The sequence below is a fragment of the Lithobates pipiens genome, unplaced genomic scaffold (assembly GCF_037356315.1).
Source record: "Lithobates pipiens isolate NorthernLeopardFrog02 unplaced genomic scaffold, aLitPip1_a1.2 Scaffold_8, whole genome shotgun sequence".
In the NCBI taxonomy this organism is placed as follows: domain Eukaryota; kingdom Metazoa; phylum Chordata; class Amphibia; order Anura; family Ranidae; genus Lithobates; species Lithobates pipiens.
Genome location: NW_027507903.1, coordinates 347,575,775 through 347,600,547, shown reverse-complemented (window position 1 = coordinate 347,600,547; position 24,773 = coordinate 347,575,775). Strand labels below are relative to the sequence as shown.

Below are 24,773 nucleotides of genomic sequence, written 5' to 3'. Positions count from 1 at the left end.
TGGATAAGGCTTTTTTTTCTTTATTTTGACGAGGGGGTTCTCCTCAAAATACCTATGGATCTGGTATGTATTTGAGGGGGGGGGGGTTCTTTTTTTTTTACATTTTGGTGTGGAGTTCCCTTTAAAATACATACTAGACCCAAAAGGACCTGGTATGGATTGGGGGGGACCCCACACTGTTTTTTTTCACAATTTTTTATTTCCAGCAATTCATTTTTTTAAATTCCCCAGGCCTACTGAGTCATCTGTTGTTGAGGATGCGGTGGCCCGCTTCCCAGCCCGCTCCTTAACAACCAGCTGTTGTTCGCCTATGTCAAATCTTTAAAATCCATTAATAGAACTTTATAGCATTCACACAGTACACGCAGTATTTTATATGGTTTATATTGAATTATATTGCATAGTACAGAATGATAACAGTTTCTGCCATAGATTCACAATATAAGAAAAAAGACACATAGTTGAGTACAAATGACGGAAGATAATAGTATCAAGTGAACAGTATTGCTACTACTCATCAGGCAAGGGTCTTGTTATTCCTCCCCCAACACCCCACATGGGACACACGCAGTGTTTTTTGACAGCATTACTCCATACATCCTGTTGTAATGGTGCACATTTTCCATCTTTTCCTTTTCCATAGCTATCAAAGCATTGATTCAATGGTTTGGAAAATATTGAGTGGAGTTTTTTTTAAAGACGACAACATGAAATTATTATCATACTACAGTAAATGGCTACATAAGCATTGGCTCAGCCTATACATCAATCTTTGTTATTCTCAGTCCTGCATCAGCACTATGGTGTCAATGCTCAAAAACAACTTGGAGAAGGAAATATTTCAGATTAAAGGGGATAGACTGGTTCATATTTTGCAGCTTGCAAATGTAAGTAAAGAAGATCCCAAGAATTATCTATGCATATCTGGTATGTATCTCTTTTTGTATTAGTTGTTCAGCTAAGTAAATATTGCAATATAACTGTGAAAATCATGGTCTACGATTGCTTAAATAAGCTTAAGAGAAATGCTTTTACATTACATTAAAAAAATATTTGTTTCAAGTTTAGAAACAGTTTTAGAAATGTTTATTGAAAATATAGCATGTGTTATCCTATTATAATTTAAGCCCCATACACACTATCAGATTTTCTGCTGATTTTTTCCTTCAGATTTACTAAAACCATGTAGTGTAAGGGCCTGCCTGATTGCATACAAATTGAAACTCCTAAGGTTTAACCTCATAGGATATGGTTTTGGTAAATCTGAAGGAAAAAAATCAGCAGAAAATCTGATAGTGTATATGGGTCTTAAGACAGGACAGTTTTTATTGTTATCCCTCTTTTTTATTCTCTATATTGAGATAAAATTTTACTGTAATGTCTTATATTGGCTTACTTGACTGCAATGGAACTGTACAATTTCAGTTACCTAAGAAATAGGTATATGACATATATTATATAATATGCAGTTGTGGCACATTACCTTCATTAGATAAAGTTGTGAATATAGCTGAACACTTCTAGTGTAGCATGCAGACATGGTCAAGACACTACATTGTTGTTAGACCAAACAGAATGAGGGAGATGGCTGATCTAAGATGCTTTGACTGTGAAATGATTTTTGTGCCATATGTGGGGGTTTCAGTATGTTCAAAATGGCTGATCTCATTTTTACACACTACATTCTCTAAATCTGTCTGTGAGTGAATTTTCTTGTTACTGAGAAAGGGCAGAGGAAAACAGTGAGATCTCTTCAAACTGACAGAAGTCCAGAATTTCTCCGATACCTATTTTTGCAGTAGTGGTATGCAGAAGGAGGTCTCAGATCCCACAACACTTTTGTACCTTGAAAATGAATGGCAGCAGTGGAAAAAATCAAGCTAGGTTCCATTCCTGTCATCTAAGATCATGAAAATGATGGGCATCAGATCACTAAAACTGGTTGACTGGTGACTTCTGATATGGATTGTGTAAACAGATTTGGCTAGCTGAGGTATAGTAAAGAGGGTTATTCATTTGGCTGGCAGTTTTTCACCATGGAACTCTTGGTACTTAGAACTTGTAAATGTAGGAGCTCACCTAAAGTGTCCCTATGTTTAAAAATACCCCTTATACTAAAGAACCACACTAACACTTTTCTGTTGGGGCCAAATTACTGTATGCTTGTTGGTGCCCTGTGGAGCTATTCATTATGAATGGCACCATAGTGCATCTGCATGCAGCTCACAACTCATGATAATGCATTACTCCTCATTGTGGTGCACTGCTTCGCTAAACTAGGTGAATTTCAGTGCTTGGACATAGCTGTGAATCAATAGGGTGTTACTGTTCACAATTGGTATCTCTAAGAGCTAGGATACTGGTTTGTGATTCATCAACATGTAAGCAGTAGTTACTTAAATTACTATTAAACACAAAACCACAAATTTAATATATTGAGGCTTGCCAATACATTTATGTGGCTGCTACATTTTCTGTTCTTTTTTAGGCTTTTTTCCCCTTTTCATTTCAACTGGTGATCGAGCCAGTAAATAGTAGAAAATAATGTGGGGTTGTCAGAGCAGCAATGGGGGTCATATGGCTAAATACCCGGGGTCACCAACCCAAAAAAAGGGAGGCCCACTTATATTTAAATTACACACCAAAAACAATCAAATGTAAGTAAAAAAGATTTACATAATTTTATTACAAAGGTTAAAAGCAAAGGAACATAAAATTAATTATTTCATACAAAAGAGGATTACTGTTGTATGTATCAAGTCAGTGACACATTTTGTGGTTATTGCTGCTTCTTCAAGACATTATACTCATACATGACAGATATCCAACATGAGACATCATTTTTTTTTAAATAACAAGCATGTTATACTTGCCTGCTCTGGGCAGTGGTTTTGCAAGGAATCTCAGATCTCCTTGGGTTACTGGTTCTGCAGTACAATGCAATTTGGTGTGCTGTGATCTAAAGAAATAGTGCTTGCACTACTTTTTATGCTTTCTGTTATGTTTGGCAGCCCAATGAGCTAAATAAGCTGTCAAAACCAGAACGCACAGGACTGCACCGGAACGCATGCTTTCCAGTGTGAACTGGCTCTCAATTAAATATTTAGATGCAAGTGGTATTTTAGGCATTCCCTGCAAAAGAAATTTCATTTTTGGTGTGATACTCTCTAAAGGTTATTTACTTTTAATGGAATGCATGCACTGCAGCTTTTCTCATTAAAACACTGAAAGTGAACCAGACCCTCCCAATCAGGAATCAGACTGCAAACAGCTTCTTTTTTTTCTTCAGAACAGAAACATGTAGGCATTTACTACAAAGTTTGTTAAAGTATTTGCAATGTACATTGATCACTCAGAAGGGATTGTTTTTTTTTCTCAACAAAAGGGGAGTTATACTTTAAAGTATATCTAAACCCAAGAACCCACATTTAGATTTATTACAGCTTACTGGTACCTCAGCTGTGGCGGGTGCATTTGTTTTTATTTTCAGGCCTTTTCCCTTTATTTTCATCTGGTTAACTCACTGTACAGTGTCCATGGAGGAACAGCGTGATCCCCCTAGGACAGGACTATAGAACACAGAGGTGATCTGGACAGGGTTGATAACATTGCTTGATGCCATGTATACACGACTGGACTTTCCGGCAGACTAGGTCCGACGGTCTTCCCGTTGAACTTTCGGCAGAGTACCAACGGACTATCCAAACAAACGGACTTGGCCACACACGAATGGACTAAGTCCATTTGAAACTCCGTTCGCTTTGAACGTGATGACGTAAACGGGACTAAACAAGGAAGTTCAATAGCCAGTAGCCAATAGCTGCCCTTGCGTCGTATTTGGTCTGTCGGGCTAGCACACAGTCCGTCGGATAGATTTGAAACATGTTCTATTTCTAGGTCCGTCTGATTTTTTTTTTCAAAAAACGATCGGAATAGCCCACACACAATCGGATTGTCCGATGGACTAATCCCGTCTGACCTAGTCTGCCGGAAAGTATGTGGCATCAGATAACACTGCAAAGAGCATGACAAATGATAAGCTCAGTATACTTCAGGCAGGATCAGCTAGTATTTTCTTTGTACTTATTAAACAGATACAACAAAATGCTTCAATGGAATATGTTAAAGCGGGGTTCCACCCTAAAGTGGAACTTCCGCTGATCGGAACCCTCCCCCCCTCCGGTGTCACAATTGGCACCTTTCAGGAGGGAGGGGGGTGGAGATACCTGTCAAAGACAGGTATTTACACCCACTTCCGGGCATAGACTCCCGTGGGAGTCTACGCCATTTCCTGTCCTGCCGCGCTGTCTGCTGGGACACACACGGGTCTCAGAGACAGCGCAGAGAATTCCTATTGTGCTGCGCGACTTGCGCATGCGCAGTAGGGAACCGGGAAGTGAAGCCGATTCGCTTCACTTCCTGATTCCCTCACCTAGAATGGTGGCGGCAGCAGCCGAGAGCCGAGAGATCGATCGGCCTCGGCTGCCGGCATCAGTGGAACCCGGGACAGGTGAGTGTCCATTTATTAAAAGTCAGCAGCTGTAGTATTTATAGCTGCTGGCTTTTAATATTTTTTTTGTAGGTGGAATCCCTCTTTAAATAATGATAAATTCACTTTTGGTTCATGTTACATGCTCCACCCATAGTTGTTGATAGCTTTGTCACTTATTAATATCAATCACAACAGTATTTTTTATACTTTAAAGACAGCAATGACACTTTTCATTAGGAGACTTCTCTGTGGCACAGGAATAGTTACATAGTTAGCAAGGTTGAATAAAGACACCAGTGCATCCAGTTCAACCTGAACGAGTGTGGGTGCTTAAAGAGAAAAAAAAATACACCCTGCAAGACTAAGGCATAATGAGCTAGTATGCATAGCATACTTTCCAACCACCCATAGAGACCTATGTGATACACGTTTGACTTGTGTCACACATTTTCAGTTTACTCAGTTTTTGTTTTCATTCACACTTTTTCACAGATTTGGGTCAAATATGTACACATGATATCTTGTGGCGTGACTGTCTGGTTTGTTCCATGGCGGCTGTTCCTCTTTGCCCTTTCTCGGGGGGGGGGGGGGGGGGGGGGTGTTTGATGGAGAGGTGGGTGTTATCCTGCCTCAACCCCAGTTGGAACAATCACTTCCAGACCAACATGCCGTTCCCCTACTGGAGCTGGGCCTTACTTGCGGATCTTTCTAAGTATTTTTAGGATTCGACATTTCCCGCTCATTTAAGGGCTTTGTATATTAACAGTTAATTTATTTATCAGATTTTCCAGTATACATGTGCACCTTACCCCTGATGATTGGCAGTCAGCTATGAAATACGTTGGGTATACAACTAAGGGTGTCCAGACAAGTCTGTTTCAATCATGAATTTCAATATTATCATCATCTACTGTTTACATATTTTTATGCATTTATTATCTATAATTGTATTTATACATTTATTTGTATCTATTGTATTAATTATGTCCATTGATTGATTGTTTGCATTAAATGTATTATTACAATTATCATGTTAATAATTTTCTGATTTTTATGATTATATTTAAAATTATATATTATTTATTCATTTATTCATTATGCCTACACATATCATGGACCACCCTTAGGGGATTATGACACTAAACAAATGACATTTATTAAAAATAATTCTCAGATCTACATATATATTTCTACCAATGACATGCCTCATTTAAAGTCCCATTTCCCTTCCCATACTTTGTTATAATGTTAATAGAAGATGAGTGTTAAAAAAAAAACTATTTTCTAGACTAATGCCCTGTACACACGATCGGACATTCTGACAAAAAAATCTGTCAGATTTTTTCCAACGGATTTTGGCCCAAACTTGTTTTGCATACACACGGTCGCACAAAGTTGTCAGAAAATCCGATCGTTCAGAACGCGGTGATGTAACACAAGTACGTCGGGACTATAAACGGGCCAGTAACCAATAGCTTTCGTCTCGTAATTTATTCTGAGCATGCATGGCACTTTGTGCGTCGGATTTGTCTACACACGATGGGGATTTAAACACTCGGATTTTGTTGTCGGAACATTTTAGATTCAGCTCTCAAACTTTGTGTGCCGGAAGTTCCGACGGAAAAAGTCCGATGGAGCCCACACACGATCGGAATTTCTGACAACACAATCTGATCGCACATTTTCCATCGGAATGTCCGATCGTGTGTACAGGGCATAATAAGCAAAAGCTTGTCAAAACAAATGGCACGGGGCAGATACTGCCTGAGGTAAATTCCATTTGGCGAGGAGCAGCAATTATAATAATGCTTAAAGGGCAACAGTAAAATTGAAAAATTAATTTGAATAACATGATTGGAGGCATTGAAACTTCCCAACACATTCCTGGGGGGTGCCCTGAACCTGCCTGTGAATTGGCACATCTGTATAATGTATGCAACCTACTACAAAAACAAAGTTGCTGGAAATTCCCTTCATCTGCAGACTCTTATCCTAGATGAGGGTATGGTATAGATTCTAATGGGTATCCCACAAAAAAAACTGACAAGACTTTACCCTAAAAATGTGTACCAGGCCTATGGAACCCCATGCAAAAAATAAGACAAAAAGGGTGGAACCCCCCCTCCCCGCAATATCCACACCAGATCTTTAGCCGAGCATGCATCCTGACAAGCCAGGAACTGGGGGATGAGCATTCACACTCCTTCTGAACAATACCAGACCACATGGCCTCAAAATGGGTGAGGGTTACGTTGTTGATGAGGACAGGGGCCTCTTCCCCACAACTCTGGCCCAGTGTTTGAGGGAATCTACAGGTGAGGGCTCATCAGAATCTGGAAGCCCCCTTTAAAAATAAGGAGACCCCTAGATACCAGCCTTAACCCCTGTGTGAATGAGTTAGGGGTACATAATACCCCTACTCATTCACAAAGAAAAAAATAAAATTTTATACTAAAATTTTATACTAAAATTTTATAGCACTTTATAAGTACTATAAAAAAAAAAGTCCCACAATGTAAATTCATCATCAATCATACTGTCCAATGTGTCAATTCACAATAAACAACACCCACCAATTTGCTAAAAGAAAAAAAATCTGCCAATCGGTGGACACATTCAAACCCATTGTTACACTGTAATGTAAAGAATGTAAAGAAATGGGTAGAAAGGTGAAGTAAGCCCAGTGATGTAGTTGTCCATGGCCATGGCCATTATTAGTCAATGTCATGTGACCATAAAGAAGGAAAACCTGTGTCTGAAATTACCCTGGGCACCAAATGAAGCAAATGACTAAAGCTATGTACACACGATAGGATTTTCTGACAACAAAACAGTGGACGTTGGCTCAAACTTGTCTTGCAAACACATGGTCGCAGAAATGTTGTCTGAGTTTTCAAGTCTTGTTGCCGGAAAATTTGAGAACCTGCTCTCAAACATTTGTTGGTGGAAATTCCGACAACAAATATTCTATGGAGCATACACACTGACTTTCCGACAACAAGCTCACATCCAACATTTGTTGTCGGAAAATCCTATCATGTGTACAGCCCATAAGAGGGTAGCTATGGGATTTTCAAGGTGCCAAACACAAACAATATATAAAAACAAATTTTTATTGATATCAATAAAATATTTTTTCACACGAAAACACTGAGAAAGAAATGTTATTCATATAGTACTGTTGCAATATATTCATCTCTACATGTTTGCCATACTATGGCTTCCTAAAGAAATTTTGCTAGAATACAGACATCTCAAGTATCCCGGAAGGTGCGGGAGACTCCCGCATTTCTGCAGTGGCTCCTGCACACCCGCAGGCACCCTTCCGATCTACCGGGAATGATTGATGCGGCTGCTGTACCTCTTGCTGCGCACCGATCATCCCCAGCTTCTCTGTGTACTCCTCCCCCATGCCCATCCATGTCCTTCTCTGCCACCCCTTGTCCCCCGTAACTGGATCTCCTCCTCTCCCACCAGCTGTGGGGGGAACTAGTAATAGGACACAGTGAGCAAGATCGCTCTTGTGTCCTGTGATTACTGAGCAGAGTAAACTGTATTTACTCTACTCAGTTTATGAATGGACAGGAGCCTCTGTCTCCTGTTCATTCATCTTTAGTGCTGAAAAAGGGACTGGGTAATGTGTCCTCAGTCCCTTTGTCTGTCTCAAAGGAGAGATGTCAGGGGTCTGTTTAGACCCCTGACATCTCACCAAAGCCCCCCCCCAAAAAAAAAAAAAAATATTGTAAAAAAATTCTAAAAAATGAAAAAGCGTAAAAAAAAAAAAAAAAGCATTGTGAAAAAAAATAATTAAAAACAAATTAAAATGTAGAAAAATCAATTATTAAAAAAACTACTGGCACTGTCCACTGCCACCCACCCCCACCCCCTGCACTACAAAAAAGAAAAAAATATTGAGAAAGGGATTTAAATAATATTTTGCCATGGGGGGTGGGGGGGTGCGTTTTCGGGCCAGAAGCGCCACCTCCCTGAAATTAGTTTGCCACCTCCCTGAAATTAGTTTTTGCAGGTTGGGATGTCTGAGAATATTGTATACCAGGTCACTTCAAAAGAGCAATATATTAGTATACAGACACATAAACATGAAAAAAGTATTAATAAAAATACACTGGAACATTAAATCATGATATATATTGATCAAACAAATATGGGTAATTTAAAGAGGAACTGCAGTCTGCTCACATAATTTGTAATAAAAACATCTTTGCCATTCTGAAGCTTCCTTCAAACCACTTTGCATATTATTTTATATATACTGTGATTCTGTACTTGCCAAATATGTTGCAGAAATCTCCCTCCACTAAGTCTGGCAGCATCCATTTTAATTGTGGACAGCTGAAGCTGCTGCCTGTTCACTTCCCGGATTTACACAGACACACAGCAACACATCTTCAGCTCTGCAGCTCTCACTAGCCCTCTTATGACTCACCCCCCCCCCCCCCCCCCCTTTCTGGCAAACTCTCACAAGAGTGAGAGTTGTGCATAATATCATAAGCCTAGGCTTTTTACCAGATAAGAAACAGGAAGTGGGCTGTATAAATTATTTACTGGCAGGAAAAAAATGTTTAACTATCCAAAGTTAAAACAACAAGGGCAGAAGATTTAATAGGTGGAAAGCTGAAAAAAATGACTGAAGGTCCACTTTAAACCAATAATATAAATGAGCACACATATTAGTGGGTGAACTGGGGGAGTTCCCTCAACTTATTATTTAATAAATGAGTATCTGTTAAGAATCCAACATCATATGCTGCACCGAGACATCACCAGTCACCACAGAGGGGAAAACAGGAGCTCAAATGACAAGCCCACTGCCTGAGGGGGAAGAGACACACCCTTGAATTAATTAATATGAGATATACTAAACTGTGTCCAAAAAAGCCACAGGAAAAGAAGATCATACCTCAAATTGACACTGATTAATAAGAAATCCAAAGGATACTTCAGTAAAATTACAAAAGCTAAGTTTGAAATCACTGTCAGACGTTTTTAATCCAAGAATGAGGTTGTAGGCATCAAACAAGCCAAAGATCTCCCAACGATGCTACAACTATAAAATGTGCAGGGTATTAGATTCAATAGGGGTTATTTACGATATGGAAATCCACTTTGCATTGCAAGTGTGCAGAACTTGGAAGTGCAGTCGCTGTAAATCGAAGGGGTAAATCTTAAATGAGGGGAAGCTCTGCTGATTCAATCATGTGCAAGCTAAAATGCTGTTTTTTATTTTCCTTGCATGTTCCCCTCGGATCTACAGTGACTGCACTTCCAAGTGCACTTTCAGTGCAAAGTGGGTTTGCCTTTAGTAAATTACACCCAATTAAGTACATCCTTTTATTGGCATCAAAGAAATTAGCAATTGGGTCTTATCATTATACTCACAATGTACTTGGATGTGTCACCCTCAAGGCAGAGGGTTTAGATGTTACATTTTAAAAGCAGCGGCAAACCTGCTGATCTCACAGAACGCTGCTGCTTTTATAATCCAACATGTAAATGGTCCGATGGATTTCCAAATCCTGTATTTCACCATATAAGCTCCATGTACCTTTCAAAATAAGTCTGAAATGCAAGACTCCAGTGGGTGTAATAAGGTGTCCGCTTGTTGCCTTGTCACTATACCCTTACAGTGGAGGAGTGCAGGGTGTAGCATGATGGTGGCGATGGAACATCACTTTCGTTACAAATTCTGATGGGTCAACGAATCTTATGAAACAGCGGTCACTCAAAGGGAACAGCCGGATGGTCACCAGTGGGATGAAATACACCAAATGGACACACACAAATGCAAATGGCAGGACAAAGGTGCCAACAGGAAGACCCGTAAATGTCTGCCCCCCCCCCAGTGGTGCTCTGGGCATCCATATGTTCACCCATCCATCAGGCCAGTGATTAATTGGACATCTGCCATCTAGTGGATAAAAGACAATATGAAATAATGAATCAAAGTGAATATATATATCTTCTAAAAAATCACTTACTGGGTCAACAAGTGGTTGTGACCATATTTGTGCAATTGTGCCATTCACTACCCCCCCCCCCCCCCCCGGTTTAGGTGGCCAGCAAATGAATGGAGCTCTTACTGCCTAAAACAGTATGCAAAGCCTCTTTTGCCGCACTCGACTCCCTCCCCATCAGCAGAGCAGCGCAGGGAAGTGTCAATGAGACACTAATGCATTCCGATTTCACAATTCCCCATGCCACACCGACACTGAGGGGGAGGCACTGTGCCCTCACACATTGTAAAAGATGGGAAACATTGTTTGGTTATCTAACTCTGTTGTAGCTGCGATTGTCATCTTTTGTGATGAGGAAGTGATTGGGTGCAGTTCTGCTGGGGGGGGGGGGGCAGTCCTGTTTCCAGGAGGAGGAGGACTGTCTCGTCCACTGCTAAAGCCAATCACAGTCCTGCTATCCCCGCCCACCATCTGGAGGCAGATAAAAAGCAAAAATTGGGGAAAAAGGGGAGGGGAAACATTGGGACGTTAAATGAGGCCATGGCCTGGTAAGGTAACGTGCCTCCATTCCTGACAATGATATTGTTAAAATTAGGAGCAAGAGGGTGGGACTTTGAACAAAGCACATGGTTAAATTAAATACCATGGTGGAGATTAAGATATTTTTTATTCCGTAAACAACAAAATTACACATATACAGGTCCTTCTCAAAAAATTAGCATATTGTGATAAAGTTCATTATTTTCTGTAATGTACTGATAAACATTAGACTTTCATATATTTTAGATTCATTACACACAACTGAAGTAGTTCAAGCCTTTTCTTGTTTTAATATTGATGATTTTGGCATACAGCTCATGAAAACCCCAAATTCCTATCTCAAAAAATTAGCATATCATGAAAAGGTTCTCTAAACAAGCTTTTAACCTAATCATCTGAATCAACTAATTAACTCTAAACACCTGCAAAAGATTCCTGAGGCTTTTAAAAACTCCCAGCCTGGTTCATTACTCAAAACCGCAATCATGGGTAAGACTGCCGACCTGACTGCTGTCCAGAAGGCCATCATTGACACCCTCAAGCAAGAGGGTAAGACACAGAAAGAAATTTCTGAACGAATAGGCTGTTCCCAGAGTGCTGTATCAAGACACCTCAGTTGGAAGTCTGTGGGAAGGAAAAAGTGTGGCAGAAAACGCTGCACAACGAGAAGAGGTGACCGGACCCTGAAGAAGATTGTGGAGAAGGACCGATTCCAGACCTTGGAGGACCTGCGGAAGCAGTGGACTGAGTCTGGAGTAGAAACATCCAGAGCCACCGTGAACAGGCGTGTGCAGGAAATGGGCTACTGGTGCCGCATTCCCCAGGTCAAGCCACTTTTGAACCAGAAACAGCGGCAGAAGCGCCTGACCTGGGCTACAGAGAAGCAGCACTGGACTGTTGCTCAGTGGTCCAAAGTACTTTTTTCGGATGAAAGCAAATTTTGCATGTCATTCGGAAATCAAGGTGCCAGAGTCTGGAGGAAGACTGGGGAGAGGGAAATGCCAAAATGCCTGAGGTCCAGTGTCAAGTACCCACAGTCAGTGATGGTCTGGGGTGCCATGCCAGCTGCTGGTGTTGGTCCTCTGTGTTTTATCAAGGGCAGGGTCAATGCAGCTAGCTATCAGGAGATTTTGGAGCACTTCATGCTTCCATCTGCTGAAAGGCTTTATGATTTCATTTTTCAGCACGACCTGGCACCTGCTCACAGTGCCAAAACCACTGGTAAATGGTTTACTGACCATGGTATTACTGTGCTCAATTGGCCTGCCAACTCTCCTGACCTGAACCCCATAGAGAATCTGTGGGATATTGGGAAGAGAAAGTTGAGAGACGCAAGACCCAACACTCTGGATGAGCTTAAGGCCGCTATCGAAGCATCCTGGGCCTCCATAACACCTCAGCAGTGCCACAGGCTGGTTGCCTCCATGCCACGCCGCATTGAAGCAGTCATTTCTGCAAAAGGATTCCCGACCAAGTATTGAGTGCATAACTGAACATAATTATTTGAAGGTTGACTTATTTTGTATTAAAAACACTTTTCTTTTATTGGTCGGATGAAATATGCTAATTTTTTGAGATAGGATTTTTGGGTTTTCAGGAGCTGTATGCCAAAATCATCAATATTAAAACAAGAAAAGGCTTGAACTACTTCAGTTGTGTGTAATGAATCTAAAATATATGAAAGTCTAATGTTTATCAGTACATTACAGAAAATAATGAACTTTATCACAATATGCTAATTTTTTGAGAAGGACCTGTAATTTCCATATACATACAAATAGGAATACACATTAATCGTGGTGTCAATTCCTAAAACAGTAGTAACTGGTAATAACATGGCAAAAATGGGTAACATGATAGAGTTGCAGAGTCCACCATATATCACAGTGGGGTACAAAAATGTTGCAAGGTAACATTTGCATGGCCTATGACCTTACTGGTCCCTGTCACATAATGTAATGGTACGAATATATAAATAATAGAAACTGTTAAACTGGGCAGACCCGGGCAGACAGCGCATAACTAAAGTGAACATGTGACAATAAGAGTAGGAGGTGATTAGGCCAAACAAATGTAGTGCACAATTGGTGTGAAAGGGGTTGTGATGACAGCGAGGTCTTTGTTGTGTGGCGCGACTAATGTATAAAGGGGGAGGGGTAAAGAAAGGGGACTGGTGGGAGATGAATGAACAGGAGTGAGGGTGGACAGCCATGGCAAAGGGTTGCCACCGAGACGCCTGAAAACAGGAGTGTATATGAATGACAACCAAAGTGACTGCAAACTGTAAACAATCTGGAGGAAGATGACTCGCTTCGTTGCCACTACCAATCCCAGAAAGAAGGGATTTCACTGTGATTGAGAAAACCACAATCAGGTGACAGTTTGTGAAATTACTGTTGAGCTTCTGGGAACTTTGTTGAAATTATTCCTGAAACTTTCTGTCACGTATTACTGAACCCCTCTGCACTCGGTGTAAGCCACAGCCAGTATTCAGTGCAATGAAAATCACACCCAACTTTTCCTGTGGAGCAGAGCGCCACGCTTTTTCTCAGCTGCGAGGGCCCAACTTATGATCCTGCACACAGGCCTACTGCTTTCAGAAAATGCCCCTGACCCAAACGTATCATTGCGCATCCACTCCATATGCTTGTATGTGACATCACATACATCACATACATCACATACAAGTCGGTTTGCTGGATGCGAGAAGTGGATCAGCAGGATGAGTGTGCCAGGACAGGTAGATGTGTCTCATCTCTGCTTCCTTTCACCACTCTGCATATCACGCATATCATAGATGAGAAGAGGGTACAGCAGTGGAACAGATGATCAGGAGGGTACCGCGGTGGGGAAAATGAGCATAAGAGGTTCAGAGGTGAGACAGATGAGCAGGAGGGTACAGCGGTGGGGCAGATGTGCCGGAGGTACAGTGGGGGAAGAGATGAGAAGGGGTTCAGCAGTGGGACAGAAGAGCAGTGGGGTACAGTGATGGGCCAGATGAGCAGGGAGGTTCAGTGTTGGGGCAGAAAATCAGGGGAATAGAGCAGTGGGGCAGATGTGAAAGGAGGTGTATTGGTGGGGCAGAAGAGCAGGGAGTTACAGTGGGGGGGGCAAGAACGCAGGGGGAACAGTGGTGGGGCAGGAGAGCAGGGGGAACAGAGTTGGAGCAGAAGAGCGGGGAGGGGGTACAGAGGTGAGACAAATGTGCCGGAGGTACATTGGTGGGGCAGATGAGAAAGTGGGTTACAGTGGTGGGGCAGATGAGCAGATGAGTTCAGTGTTAGGACAGATGGGAAAGTGATTCAATAGTGAGACAGAAGAGCGTACGGATATGGCGGTGGAGCAGATGTGCAGGGAGGTATAGTGGTGGGGCAGATGAGAAAAGGGGTACATTGCTAGGGCAAATTAGCAGGGGGGGTGCAGTGGTGGGACAGAAGAGCAAGGCGGTTCAGCTGTGGGACAGAAAAGCAGGGGGTTACAGTAGTGGGGCAGATGAGCAGGGAGGGGGGTTCAGTGTTGGGTCAGATGAAAAGGGGGTTACAGTGGTGGGAAAGATGAACAGGGGGATACAGTGTTGGGGCAGAGGAGAAAGCAGGTACATTGGTGGGACAAATGAGCAGGATGTTACAGTGGTGGGGCAGAAGAGCAGGGGGAGCAGAGGTGGGACAGATGTACAGGAGGTACAGTCGTGGTGCCAGGGAGAAAGGGGGTTACAGTTGTGGGGGAAGATGAACAGATAAGTTCAGTGTTAGGACAGATGAGAAGATGGTTCAATGGTGGAGCAGATGTGCATGGAGATACAGTGGTGGGGCAGATGAGAAAGGGGGAACATAGATGGGGCAGATGAGTAGGGGGTTACAGTGGTGTGACAGATGAGCAGGGGGTACAGAGGTGGGCAGATGTTTAGGGTAGTACAGTGGTGGGGCAAATGTGCAGGCAGTTACAGTGGGGGGGGGGAGATGAGAAAGGAGGTATATTGGTGGGGCAGATAAGAAAGGTGGTACATTGGTGGGGCAGATGAGAAAGGGGTACATTGGTGGAGCAGATGATCAGGGTAGTACAGTGGTGAGCAGATGTACAGGGAGTTACAGTGGTGGGGCAGATGAGCAGGGGGGTTACAGTGGTAGAGCAGATGAGCAGGTGGGTACAATGGTGGGGCAGATGTACAGGGGGTACAGTGGTGGGGCAGATGAGCTGAGCAGGGGGATAGAGTGGTGGGGCAGAATTGCAGGAGGGACAGTGATCTGAGGTGTGAAGGTGCAGGAATTGGGGCTGATCTGAGGCTTGAGAGTGCAGGATGTTAATTTCTCACTACTAAAGTAGTTTACAGCATTTACTTTATAAAAAATGATTTTCGTGATTGAGAGTGTGAAGTTGACATTTTTTGTTATAAAACCGGAACGCTCAATTTCTTTGAAAACATTTTTTGTCACACTGTGCTCAAAACGTTGCTTACCCCCAGGGGTCAAGTCCTGGGGGAAAAAGTGTGGGAACTCCCACCCTAGATCCACTCCCCCACCGAAAAAAATAAAAAATACGCTCATCCAATTTTCCTATTGTGTGTATGAAGCTTAACTGTTATTACATAAAAAAAACAATCCTCAATAAACATAAATTCGGTAATTCTCTGAATAATCAGCATTCATTCAATTATGCTTCCATGCAAATGTGAACATCATGTTTTGATCTTTATTGGGGAATTTTTTCTATTTATTTTGTATATAGAGTGTTTATGTGGTGAGTTTACACTTTTCATTGAACAGAGTTTGGATAACACAGGTTTAAACGGAAAGGTGATAAATTAACTGCACATTATCTGGACAGAATGCTTGGGGAGATAGTGATGTGTTCCTGCTTAGGAGATGTATGTTAGCTTGGAGGGGCTGCAAACACTGCAGGGCTCCAACACACACGCGCTGCTATTCCAACCCTTCACATATTTCCACATAAACTTCCTTCCTGGCATTAAATTTTGCCAGGTATTGTGCTCAGCTTACCACCCCAAACTGATGTTCCTCCCTCAGCTCACCTCTCTCTCTGCATGTCCTGTGAGCAGAATAGCTGATCTACCCTTCAGCTAGACCTAGCTGTGATTGACAGGTAGATCGAAGAGGAAGCTGATATGGGGCCCCCTACTGGCAATGCCGGAATGGTCAGGTGTGTGGCACTTACTATTGCGAGCTGTGTCGGCAGCTGCTGGTGTAGCACCTGCCACACACCTCACATACTTCAAAGTCTTGCAAGACATGGCTGCTAATGGGAACTGAGTTCCTGTTGTGGAAAAAGTACAGGAACTCCGTTCCCATGCGTTCCCGCAGGACTTGAGCCCTGCTTACCCCTGTCCTAATATCTTTAATTACAATGCAGCTAGATTGATTAGGCACCCTTTTACTTTGATCTCCCTGGAGCAAGACAGACAGCGGTGCCATGTTTATCAGGATAGTGAAACTATCTCTCTCACACAGAAGGCTTTGATTCTTTTCTAATCACATCAAGCATTCTTTTTCCCCAAAGGCAAGGAGATGCTGCTTCATTCTCTGCAGCAGCACCCCATACTCTCATTCTACTGTGCTCAAACCCTTTATTGTGATTGGAAGATAAATGTTTTTCTAAATGGTTATGTAACTCCATAAAGGAGGAAACAATTCTCTTAATGACACATTCACACCAGCTCCATTGAGTGCTAGAAAAATGTAGAATATGTTACACTTTCGCAATTTTTCTGACACTGTATAATGCATCACAGCATGTTGCCACACATTGAGTGTAATGACTTGTCAACGTCAATACAGTTTTAAAAAAAAATCAATACTAAAATGCAGTGAACAAACCTTCCACGCGCAAACACACGTACACAGGAAATAATATATGTAATAAAAAAGGAACTAAAAAGAAAATGCTTCCTGTACCTAAATATATACAGACTTGTCATGGGGTGGTGAGGCCGTAAAAATGTAATAATGTCAATATGAAAGGTTAATTAGTAATACTTTTCTTCTTTTTTCTGCCAAGTTTAGCTTGTCAGTGCTACACTTGTATTATGGCTATATACTATGTATTTTTTAATGGGATTAAAGGTATATTCCAGTAAGACACAAAATGCAACTTTCACTTATGTACAGTGTGCAAATATGTTGTTTTATCCATGTGTTGTTAAGGTGTGTTAGGCTACTACACTCCCAACAAAAACATAAGCAGTGGTGTTCTGGGAACATCATCTCTGCCTCCCCTTTTGAAAGTTTTAATGGAATATTTTGGATGTTTACCACCTACTGCTGTGTCTCCTGCAGGCTCATAAGCCACATCATTTCACCTATGACATCACAACTGATCAACATTTAATAAACTGATGTTGTCCTTGCTGTCCTGACATTGTGTTCCTTGCTGTCAAAGCCATTCAACTCACAACCTCAGAACTTTCCTGCTCAAATGCTGGTGTTTTCTCTGAGTATAGCACAATAAACAAGGTATATAGTGTAGGCAATTCAATTTTTGCACAGTTGAATACTGTCCCGGCAGCATTAGAAGATTATTAATTAATTTCACATGTTATCTAGATTTGAATTTTTATATATTATGTTCAGCGGCAGGCGGTCCATAAGGGGCGCGCCCCCCTAATCTCCATACGCTGGCGCCTGACAGAAGCATGGATTTCTACGTGCCAGAGGCTCTAATTGGCAGCAAAAAGGTTGGCCTCAGGGTGCAGAGCCCACCCACTTGTGACATTGGCGAATCAACATTTGCTATTGTCTTCCTGCTTCTCCTCTCAATCAATCAGGACAGGAAGCGGGTCCTAAGACCGGATTGGCGGGGAGGAGAAGCGAACATATTGGCCAGGAGGAGAAGACGCCCGCGACCTGGATAGGGTAAGTGCAGGTGAGAAAACGGCGAGTGGGCAGGCAAGCGGGTGGGCTTGTTTGCTGCCATCCATCCAAAAATGGAACACCAGTCTCCACTGATTATGTTAGAGTTTCAGTCCTACACTGAAGCTATTTTCGGAAACTGGCGAACACAGAATCAGAATAATGGACAAATCCAAGATTTGTTTTCCTAGGTGAACATCTGCAATTTGCTTTGAAAACCAACAAAGGTGTCCTCTTTATAGTTCCTAGTCCACTTGAGGAATCAATGCACACCCCACCCCACCCCTAACCATTGGAGCACTGGTCATTGAGTACAATGGATCCCGTGGGGAACATGCTTTTTGTTGTACATAAGACTCCCCAAGATTGTGGGTCAGAATATTTTCCCTTCACTTAACCAATATAGATGTACTATGCTCCTGTTCTAGGCTGCTGTGATTACAAAGTATGGCACATCTTTAGTGGAGGAAGAAATCAAGTTCTGTGATGTACAGGCTTCCCATGAAAAGCAAACACATGAACTATTTAGGGTATCAAATGACCCTTTTTTCAGATTTGTTCTGCTGGGTGAACCAATCAGAAGGTTACTGGAATTTTGGACATTTAAGTGCTCACAAATGTAAGTTCACAAAAACAATTTAGTTATTGCCGCAAACATTTCCTGTTAATGTAAGTAGTTATAGCCCTTTTTATGACTTAATCTCTTGGCGCTGACAGTACGCAAATATGCGGCCTTTCAGCCGGTGGACCTTAACGAGGCTGCGTATTTGTGTACTAGAGCGCGCACAGTTACAGGCAGTTCTCAATTGCCAAAGCTCCCAATTGCTGCTTGCGATCAGGAGCTTTCAGTTTCATGTGACCACTGTGACAGCCAATCACAGCAGTCACAAGATCATAAACCCCACCCCCGGGCATCTGAAAACCCTTAAAGGGCCTGGAGGTGCCTGCGCCAAAGGGTTAAACAGTAAGTGCTTTTTTTGTCCTTATAATGAAATCTCATTAAACTTGAATTTTTGGGGCTTAAAACATTATTTGTGATATGTTCATACATTTAAATACTCAATATATTTAAATGTAAATTCAAGTTAATTATGAAAATACAGATATACAACATTTAACAGTAAAATAAATAGGAATGTGTTATTGCTTAACCGTACCAAAGTTCTACTAAAGTACTGTAAAGGTAGCATACACCGAGAATAATAGATGCCCGATCCACTCTAAACAGCATAAAAAAGGTGGAACCTGTGCTGTCAGTTATTCTATTCACTACTGTGTTCACGCAACCTCAACACCCATGTCCAGGGCTGGTGCAAGGATTTTTAACACCCTAGACCAGTGATGGGGAACCTTGGCACCCGAGATGTTTTGGAAGTACATTTGCCATGATGCTCAACTACACTGCTGAGTGCATGAGCATCATGGGAAATGTAGTTCCAAAACATCTGGGGTGCCAAGGTTCGCCACTATTGCCCTAGACAAAACCTAATTTTTCCACCGCCCCCACTGGCTCTGCCCCTGACTCCATCCCCTTTGCCCTGCCCATGTATATGGTGGAGGTGGCAGAGTGGAGATTTTTGAGGCACCTCTTGACCTATTTCTTCAGCCGTGGTCCACAGGCCCAAACCTGCCCCTCTGGACCCAGTCTAATGGACAGGCTAGGGTAGTATATAGACAGTCTAGTATATGGAGAGGCTAGGGTAGTATTTGAACAGGCTAGGGTAGTATATAGACAGGCTAGGGTAGTATATGGACAGTTAAGGGTAGTATATGGACAGTTAAGGGTGGTATATAGACTGTCTAGGGTAGTATATAGACAGGCTAGGGTAGTATATGGACAGACTAGGGTAGTATATGGACAGGCTAGGGTAGTATATGGACAGGTTAGGGTAGTATATGGATAGGTTAGGGTAGTGTATAGATAGGCTAGTGTAGTAAATAGACAGGGTAGTGTAGTATATGGACAGGCTAGGGTAGTATATGGACTGGCTAGGGTAGTATATGGACAGGCTAGGGTAGCATATGGACAGGCTAGGGTAGCATATGGACTGGCTAGGGTAGTATATAGACAGGCTAGGGTAGTATATGGACAGGCTAAGGTAGTATATAGACAGGCTAGGATAATATATGGACAGGCTAGGGTAGTATTTGGATAGGCTAGGGTAGTATGTGGACAGGCTAGGGTAGTATATAGACAAGCTAGGGTAGTATATGGACACTTTTTGCACAGGCACTTCACTGCTGCTATCTAGGGATTGCTAGAGAGCTGTGACATGGGAGAAGGAGCAATAAAGAGCTCACAACAGCCTCTATGATTGCGAGGATAGAAAATGAATGGCAGAAGTCACCTTACATTTATGTTAAACATAAGAGTTACGTCTTAAAACTTTTTTTAGTTTAGGGGGAACATTCCCCAGACATTAGAGCAATTACCTCTCATTCTCTGTCTTGTCTCTAACAAAACATGAAGAGAACTTTCCCCAATGGGATACAAACAATAATACATTGACTGACAGGAGTTTTAACCATTCTACTACTTTGTTCAAAACCGAAAGTGTATGTCAAACTTAAAACGTCTACTAGTTTTGGACAGCATAGGCAAGAATTAGAGCTCCTGTCAAGTTTTTACTGCTATCCAAATTTTCCTCCACATTCTGTCCATTTAAAAATGGTTTCACTACAGAAAAAAAAATCGGAAACAGGGACACAGGCAGAAAAAAAGTCTAAGGCCGCGTACACACGCGCGGACTGTTGGCCCAACTTTGTCCGTCCAACAGTTTGAGCGAACAGTCCGCTCAAACTTAGCATGGACGGACATGGCCACACACGACGGACGAACAGTTTGCTGAAACCGTGCGCGATGACGTGAACGGCACGTACGACGGGACGAAAAATACGACGTCCTATACACTGCAATGCAACCTTCCGACGTGGAAATCCTTTCTGAGCATGCGCGAGACTTAGTTGGCCGAACAAGCCTACACACGAGCGAACAGTCCGCTGAAACAAGGTTTCAGCGGACAGTTTTTCGGAATTTCCGTAAGACCTTGTTCGGCCAACTGTCCGCTGAAACTGTCCGCTGAAGCCCCACACACGAGCGGACTGTCCGCCCAAACACTGTTCAGCGGACAAGGTTGGGCGAACAGTCCGCGCGTGTGTACGCGGCCTAACAGAAATAAAAGCCATACTTGGTTGTACTAAAAGTTGTATTTTTGTATGTATCAATGTCTAACCCTTTACCCCATTTTTCCCTTTAGGCTTTTAAATTTCCTGACAAAATTCCTATTCTCAAAAATACTGCACACAATAAGAAAACATAAACAAAGGCACTGAAATCTGTAGCCTAATTGTTTTCCCATAGACTGTATGTAGAAAGAGTAGAGTGTACATTTGCATTTGGAATACAGCAAAGTTTACTCTGATAAATGCCTTTTCTTTGTAATTTGAAGGTGACATTTATTATTTGGTATCATAGTGTCAGCAACAAAGGATGTCTGCCTGACTTGGCTAGCTGTGACAGAAAGGAAAATGGTTTTAAAATATGAATCAAGGGGCACGTGGCTTTTGAAGGATTTGACATTAATTGATGGCGTTGATCAATCACAGGTAAGCGGATCACAGCTCTTTATACAGACAACAATCAATCCATCACATTCTCCCTTTATTTATCCTGTACTGTACTGAAAACCCTCGTTCTAATGCCCTAATCCTCTTTGAGCACCCAACACCCTTTTTGATGAAAAAGTTATTTATACATACCTGTTATCAAGAAGACTTAGGCCCAGTGACATCACAGATCCAATTTCTTCATGTATGTCCTCAGCTGTGAGTCCTGAATACTGTGGAAAGGGGTGCTTCATATTGATGTGGAACCCCTATCTTCAGCATTATTTCTGCAAGCCCATGGTGGTTGGATAACTTTGGTGCCATGGGCTCACAAGATGTTACAAGAATACCCAACATTATTCAAACTGAAAGAGCCGAAGCATCTTGTGGTGAAGATGGATTACTGTGGAGGGCAGCGCTAAGGGAGTAGAGGGAGCCCAGACCTACGTTTATATTTTAACTTTATCTGGGGATTATTTTTTTTTTTTTTATTATTCATTAAACTTTAGGCTTTTTAATAAGACCATGGAACCATTACTGTCCTTTTTCATGAGTGCACATTAATGGGCAATTCTTTTATGTTGCATCATCAAGAGCCTGATTGCAGTTGACTCAAATGGTCACATGCATATTTTTCTAACTTGCTGCTGACTTACAAGTTAGAGGAAACATAGAAGGCCTTACTGAAATCAATGCGTTATTTATGTCCACCCATTTTGTGAAAATATCTGCTGTGAAAAAAGCTTTTAGTCATGTATTTTTCTTTTTTCCGGAAACATTCCAAATATAGTTTACGTAGGTGCTGCTTTTGAAAAAGCAGTAAATTATGACAAATATTCCATTATATGATGCAAGCAGAGAGAAATATTTAAATCTGATAATTGCTTAGTAGCAAGTGACAGATCATACTTTGTGTTCTGTCACTAGCTTCATTTTTTTATATCGTCAGTGCAACAATATTCCAAAATCATGTCCAAGGGACTAATCGGTGCATGGAACAGAACCCTTTAGGGATTGAAAGGTCTTTGTTGTTTCTTGTTTTAGAAGATGAACCAAACAAAACACTATGGCCTGATTTAATAAAAACAAATACGGTAGGCTGTTTGCTTTTCATGGGAATTTGCACTTAGGGAATTTATCCTTAGTTTAGTGAACAAGTGGAAGCTGTGCTGACTTCCATCATCCAATCATGTGCAAGCAAGAATTCCTTTTATTTAAAATTTTACTTGCACATGATTGGGTCTTCGTTGCAAATGGAATTTTCACAACATTCACTAAACTACAAAAGAATTCCCTTGCAAGGTGAGAATTCACTTGCACAATGAACAGCCTATTTAGCTTTGAGTGAATAAAACCCCTACGCATTTCCCCAACCTTCAAAGTAATAGTGTTTTGGTATATTTACTGTTTATGACAGGCTTTCCTCATAATTAACAATTAACCACTTAAGCCCCGGACCATTTTGCTGGCCAAAGACCAGAGCACTTTTGCGATTCGGCACTGCGTCGCTTTAACTGACAATTGCGCGGTCGTGCGACGTGGCTCCCAAACAAAATTGATGTCCCTTTTTTTTCCACAAATAGAGCTTCCTTTTGGTGGTATTTGATCACCTCTCTGTTTTTTTGTTTTTTTTTTGCGCTATAAACAAAAATAGAGCAACAATTTTGAAAAAAAAATCTTTTTTTTTTTACATTTTGCTATAATAAATATCCCCCCATAAATATATAAAAAAGTTTTTTTCCTCAGTTTAGGCCCATACCTCACAAATATACACCTTTGCTTAGGGTAACCTCCGCCCGTTAGCCAAGCAAACAAAAGGCGCTTAACACTGAATGGTGTGCTTTCTACCTGGGAGCTGTGGAATTTAAGCAGCTGTTTTAAAAGGCATTAAATAAATAAAACCACTAAGAAATGTCAAACAGACATCTACAAGCTAAATGAATAAATCAATTCACCTGTAGAAACAACAGCGCATATTACTCTATAGAAAAAAAAAATATATATATGTTATTTGTTCTAGTGCAAACTCTAGTTCTACGGAAAACATGTATATACTCCAAAATATAGTCATACAAAATAGTTATTGTCCATGATGACTATCCATATGTCCAGATTATACTGAATAATCAAGATGGTTTCAGTGAAAGAGGAACTGAAACAGAATTATCTATTCCAGTCCATAGAAAAAACAAAACTGAAACAAAGTATCCTGGCACAGATCATAAGGGGTATACGATGCAATCCTTCCTTAACGTGATTAAACTTCCAACAGTGAAATGCAGTGATCCCAAATTTGCTGGGGTGCAATCCTAGGCATAAGGCGACCCCCTTTAGTTATATTCTTACCAGATCTGCCTGGTTACACGGGCTCTCAGATATTACTCCTCATCGGCTGGATCTCATCCGCTTCATGGGTCCCGGGTAATTCAAGATCAGATCTGCCTGGTTTCACGGGCTCTCAGATATTACTCCTCATCGGCTGGATCTCATCCGCTTCATGTGTGCCGGGTAATTCAAGAACTCCAAACTCTCTGCAGGGAGTGCAGAGAGTTTGGAGTTCTTGAATTACCCAGTAAAAAACTCCATCTAAATCCATATGCCAGAAGGTGGTTGAAATCTTCTACAAAGTTGTGACACGTCCCTTCACCAAACTTTTGGACACCCCAACTGTGAAGATAAAGTTGTCTTCTTACCAGATGCTGTTGACTACTTTATTTAAAAAGATAGTCAAATAGGCTTATGCAGGTGAAATCCCTGCTCACATGGAATAAGATGGACCTCTTATGGAAAGAACCTTCCCCTCATAGATTCAGACAGGTCATAAAAAAAGGAGAGCAAACAAAATCCATAGCGTGACACCGTTTAATAATAAAAATAAATAAAAAAACATAAGGCCAAATGGCTGCTTACATATACCGGTGCCCGACCTGGCACTGGGGCTGCTCGCTTAAAACAATCGTTTCGTAATGGATGCGTAGTTCCTCGTTGTGTAGGGCGTGCGTTCCACCAAGAAACAGCCGACAACCAAAAACAACCGGAACTGTACGTGTACGAACGTGACTAGGTACCGCCTCAACGTACGTTTCGTTTGACACGTCATCAGGAAGCCTTCTATGAGGGGAAGGTTCTTTCCATAAGAGTTTCTAGGGAGCAGCTATTAGTGTTTCACTTAGTTTATTTGATTCACTGACTATTAGTTTATTTTTATTTTTACATTTGCATAAGTGGCGCAGAGTTTATTAGCTGCTGTTTTTCAGCTATATTTTCACAGTGCTATACAAATGCACTGATTCCTGT

General features: G+C 41.6%; 1 protein-coding gene across 1 annotated transcript in view; it reads left to right on the top strand.

Annotated features, from left to right (window-relative positions):
- Window positions 1-740: 740 nt before the first annotated feature.
- LOC143962581 (exocyst complex component 1-like) overlaps window positions 741-24,773 on the top strand; it is a 36,812-nt gene continuing 12,779 nt past the window's right edge. The window contains exons 1-2 of the mRNA XM_077471859.1: window positions 741-927; window positions 21,346-21,476. Coding sequence (XP_077327985.1) covers window positions 801-927; window positions 21,346-21,476 — 258 coding nt within the window. The 5' untranslated portion in view covers window positions 741-800. The remainder of the gene's footprint in view (window positions 928-21,345; window positions 21,477-24,773) is intronic.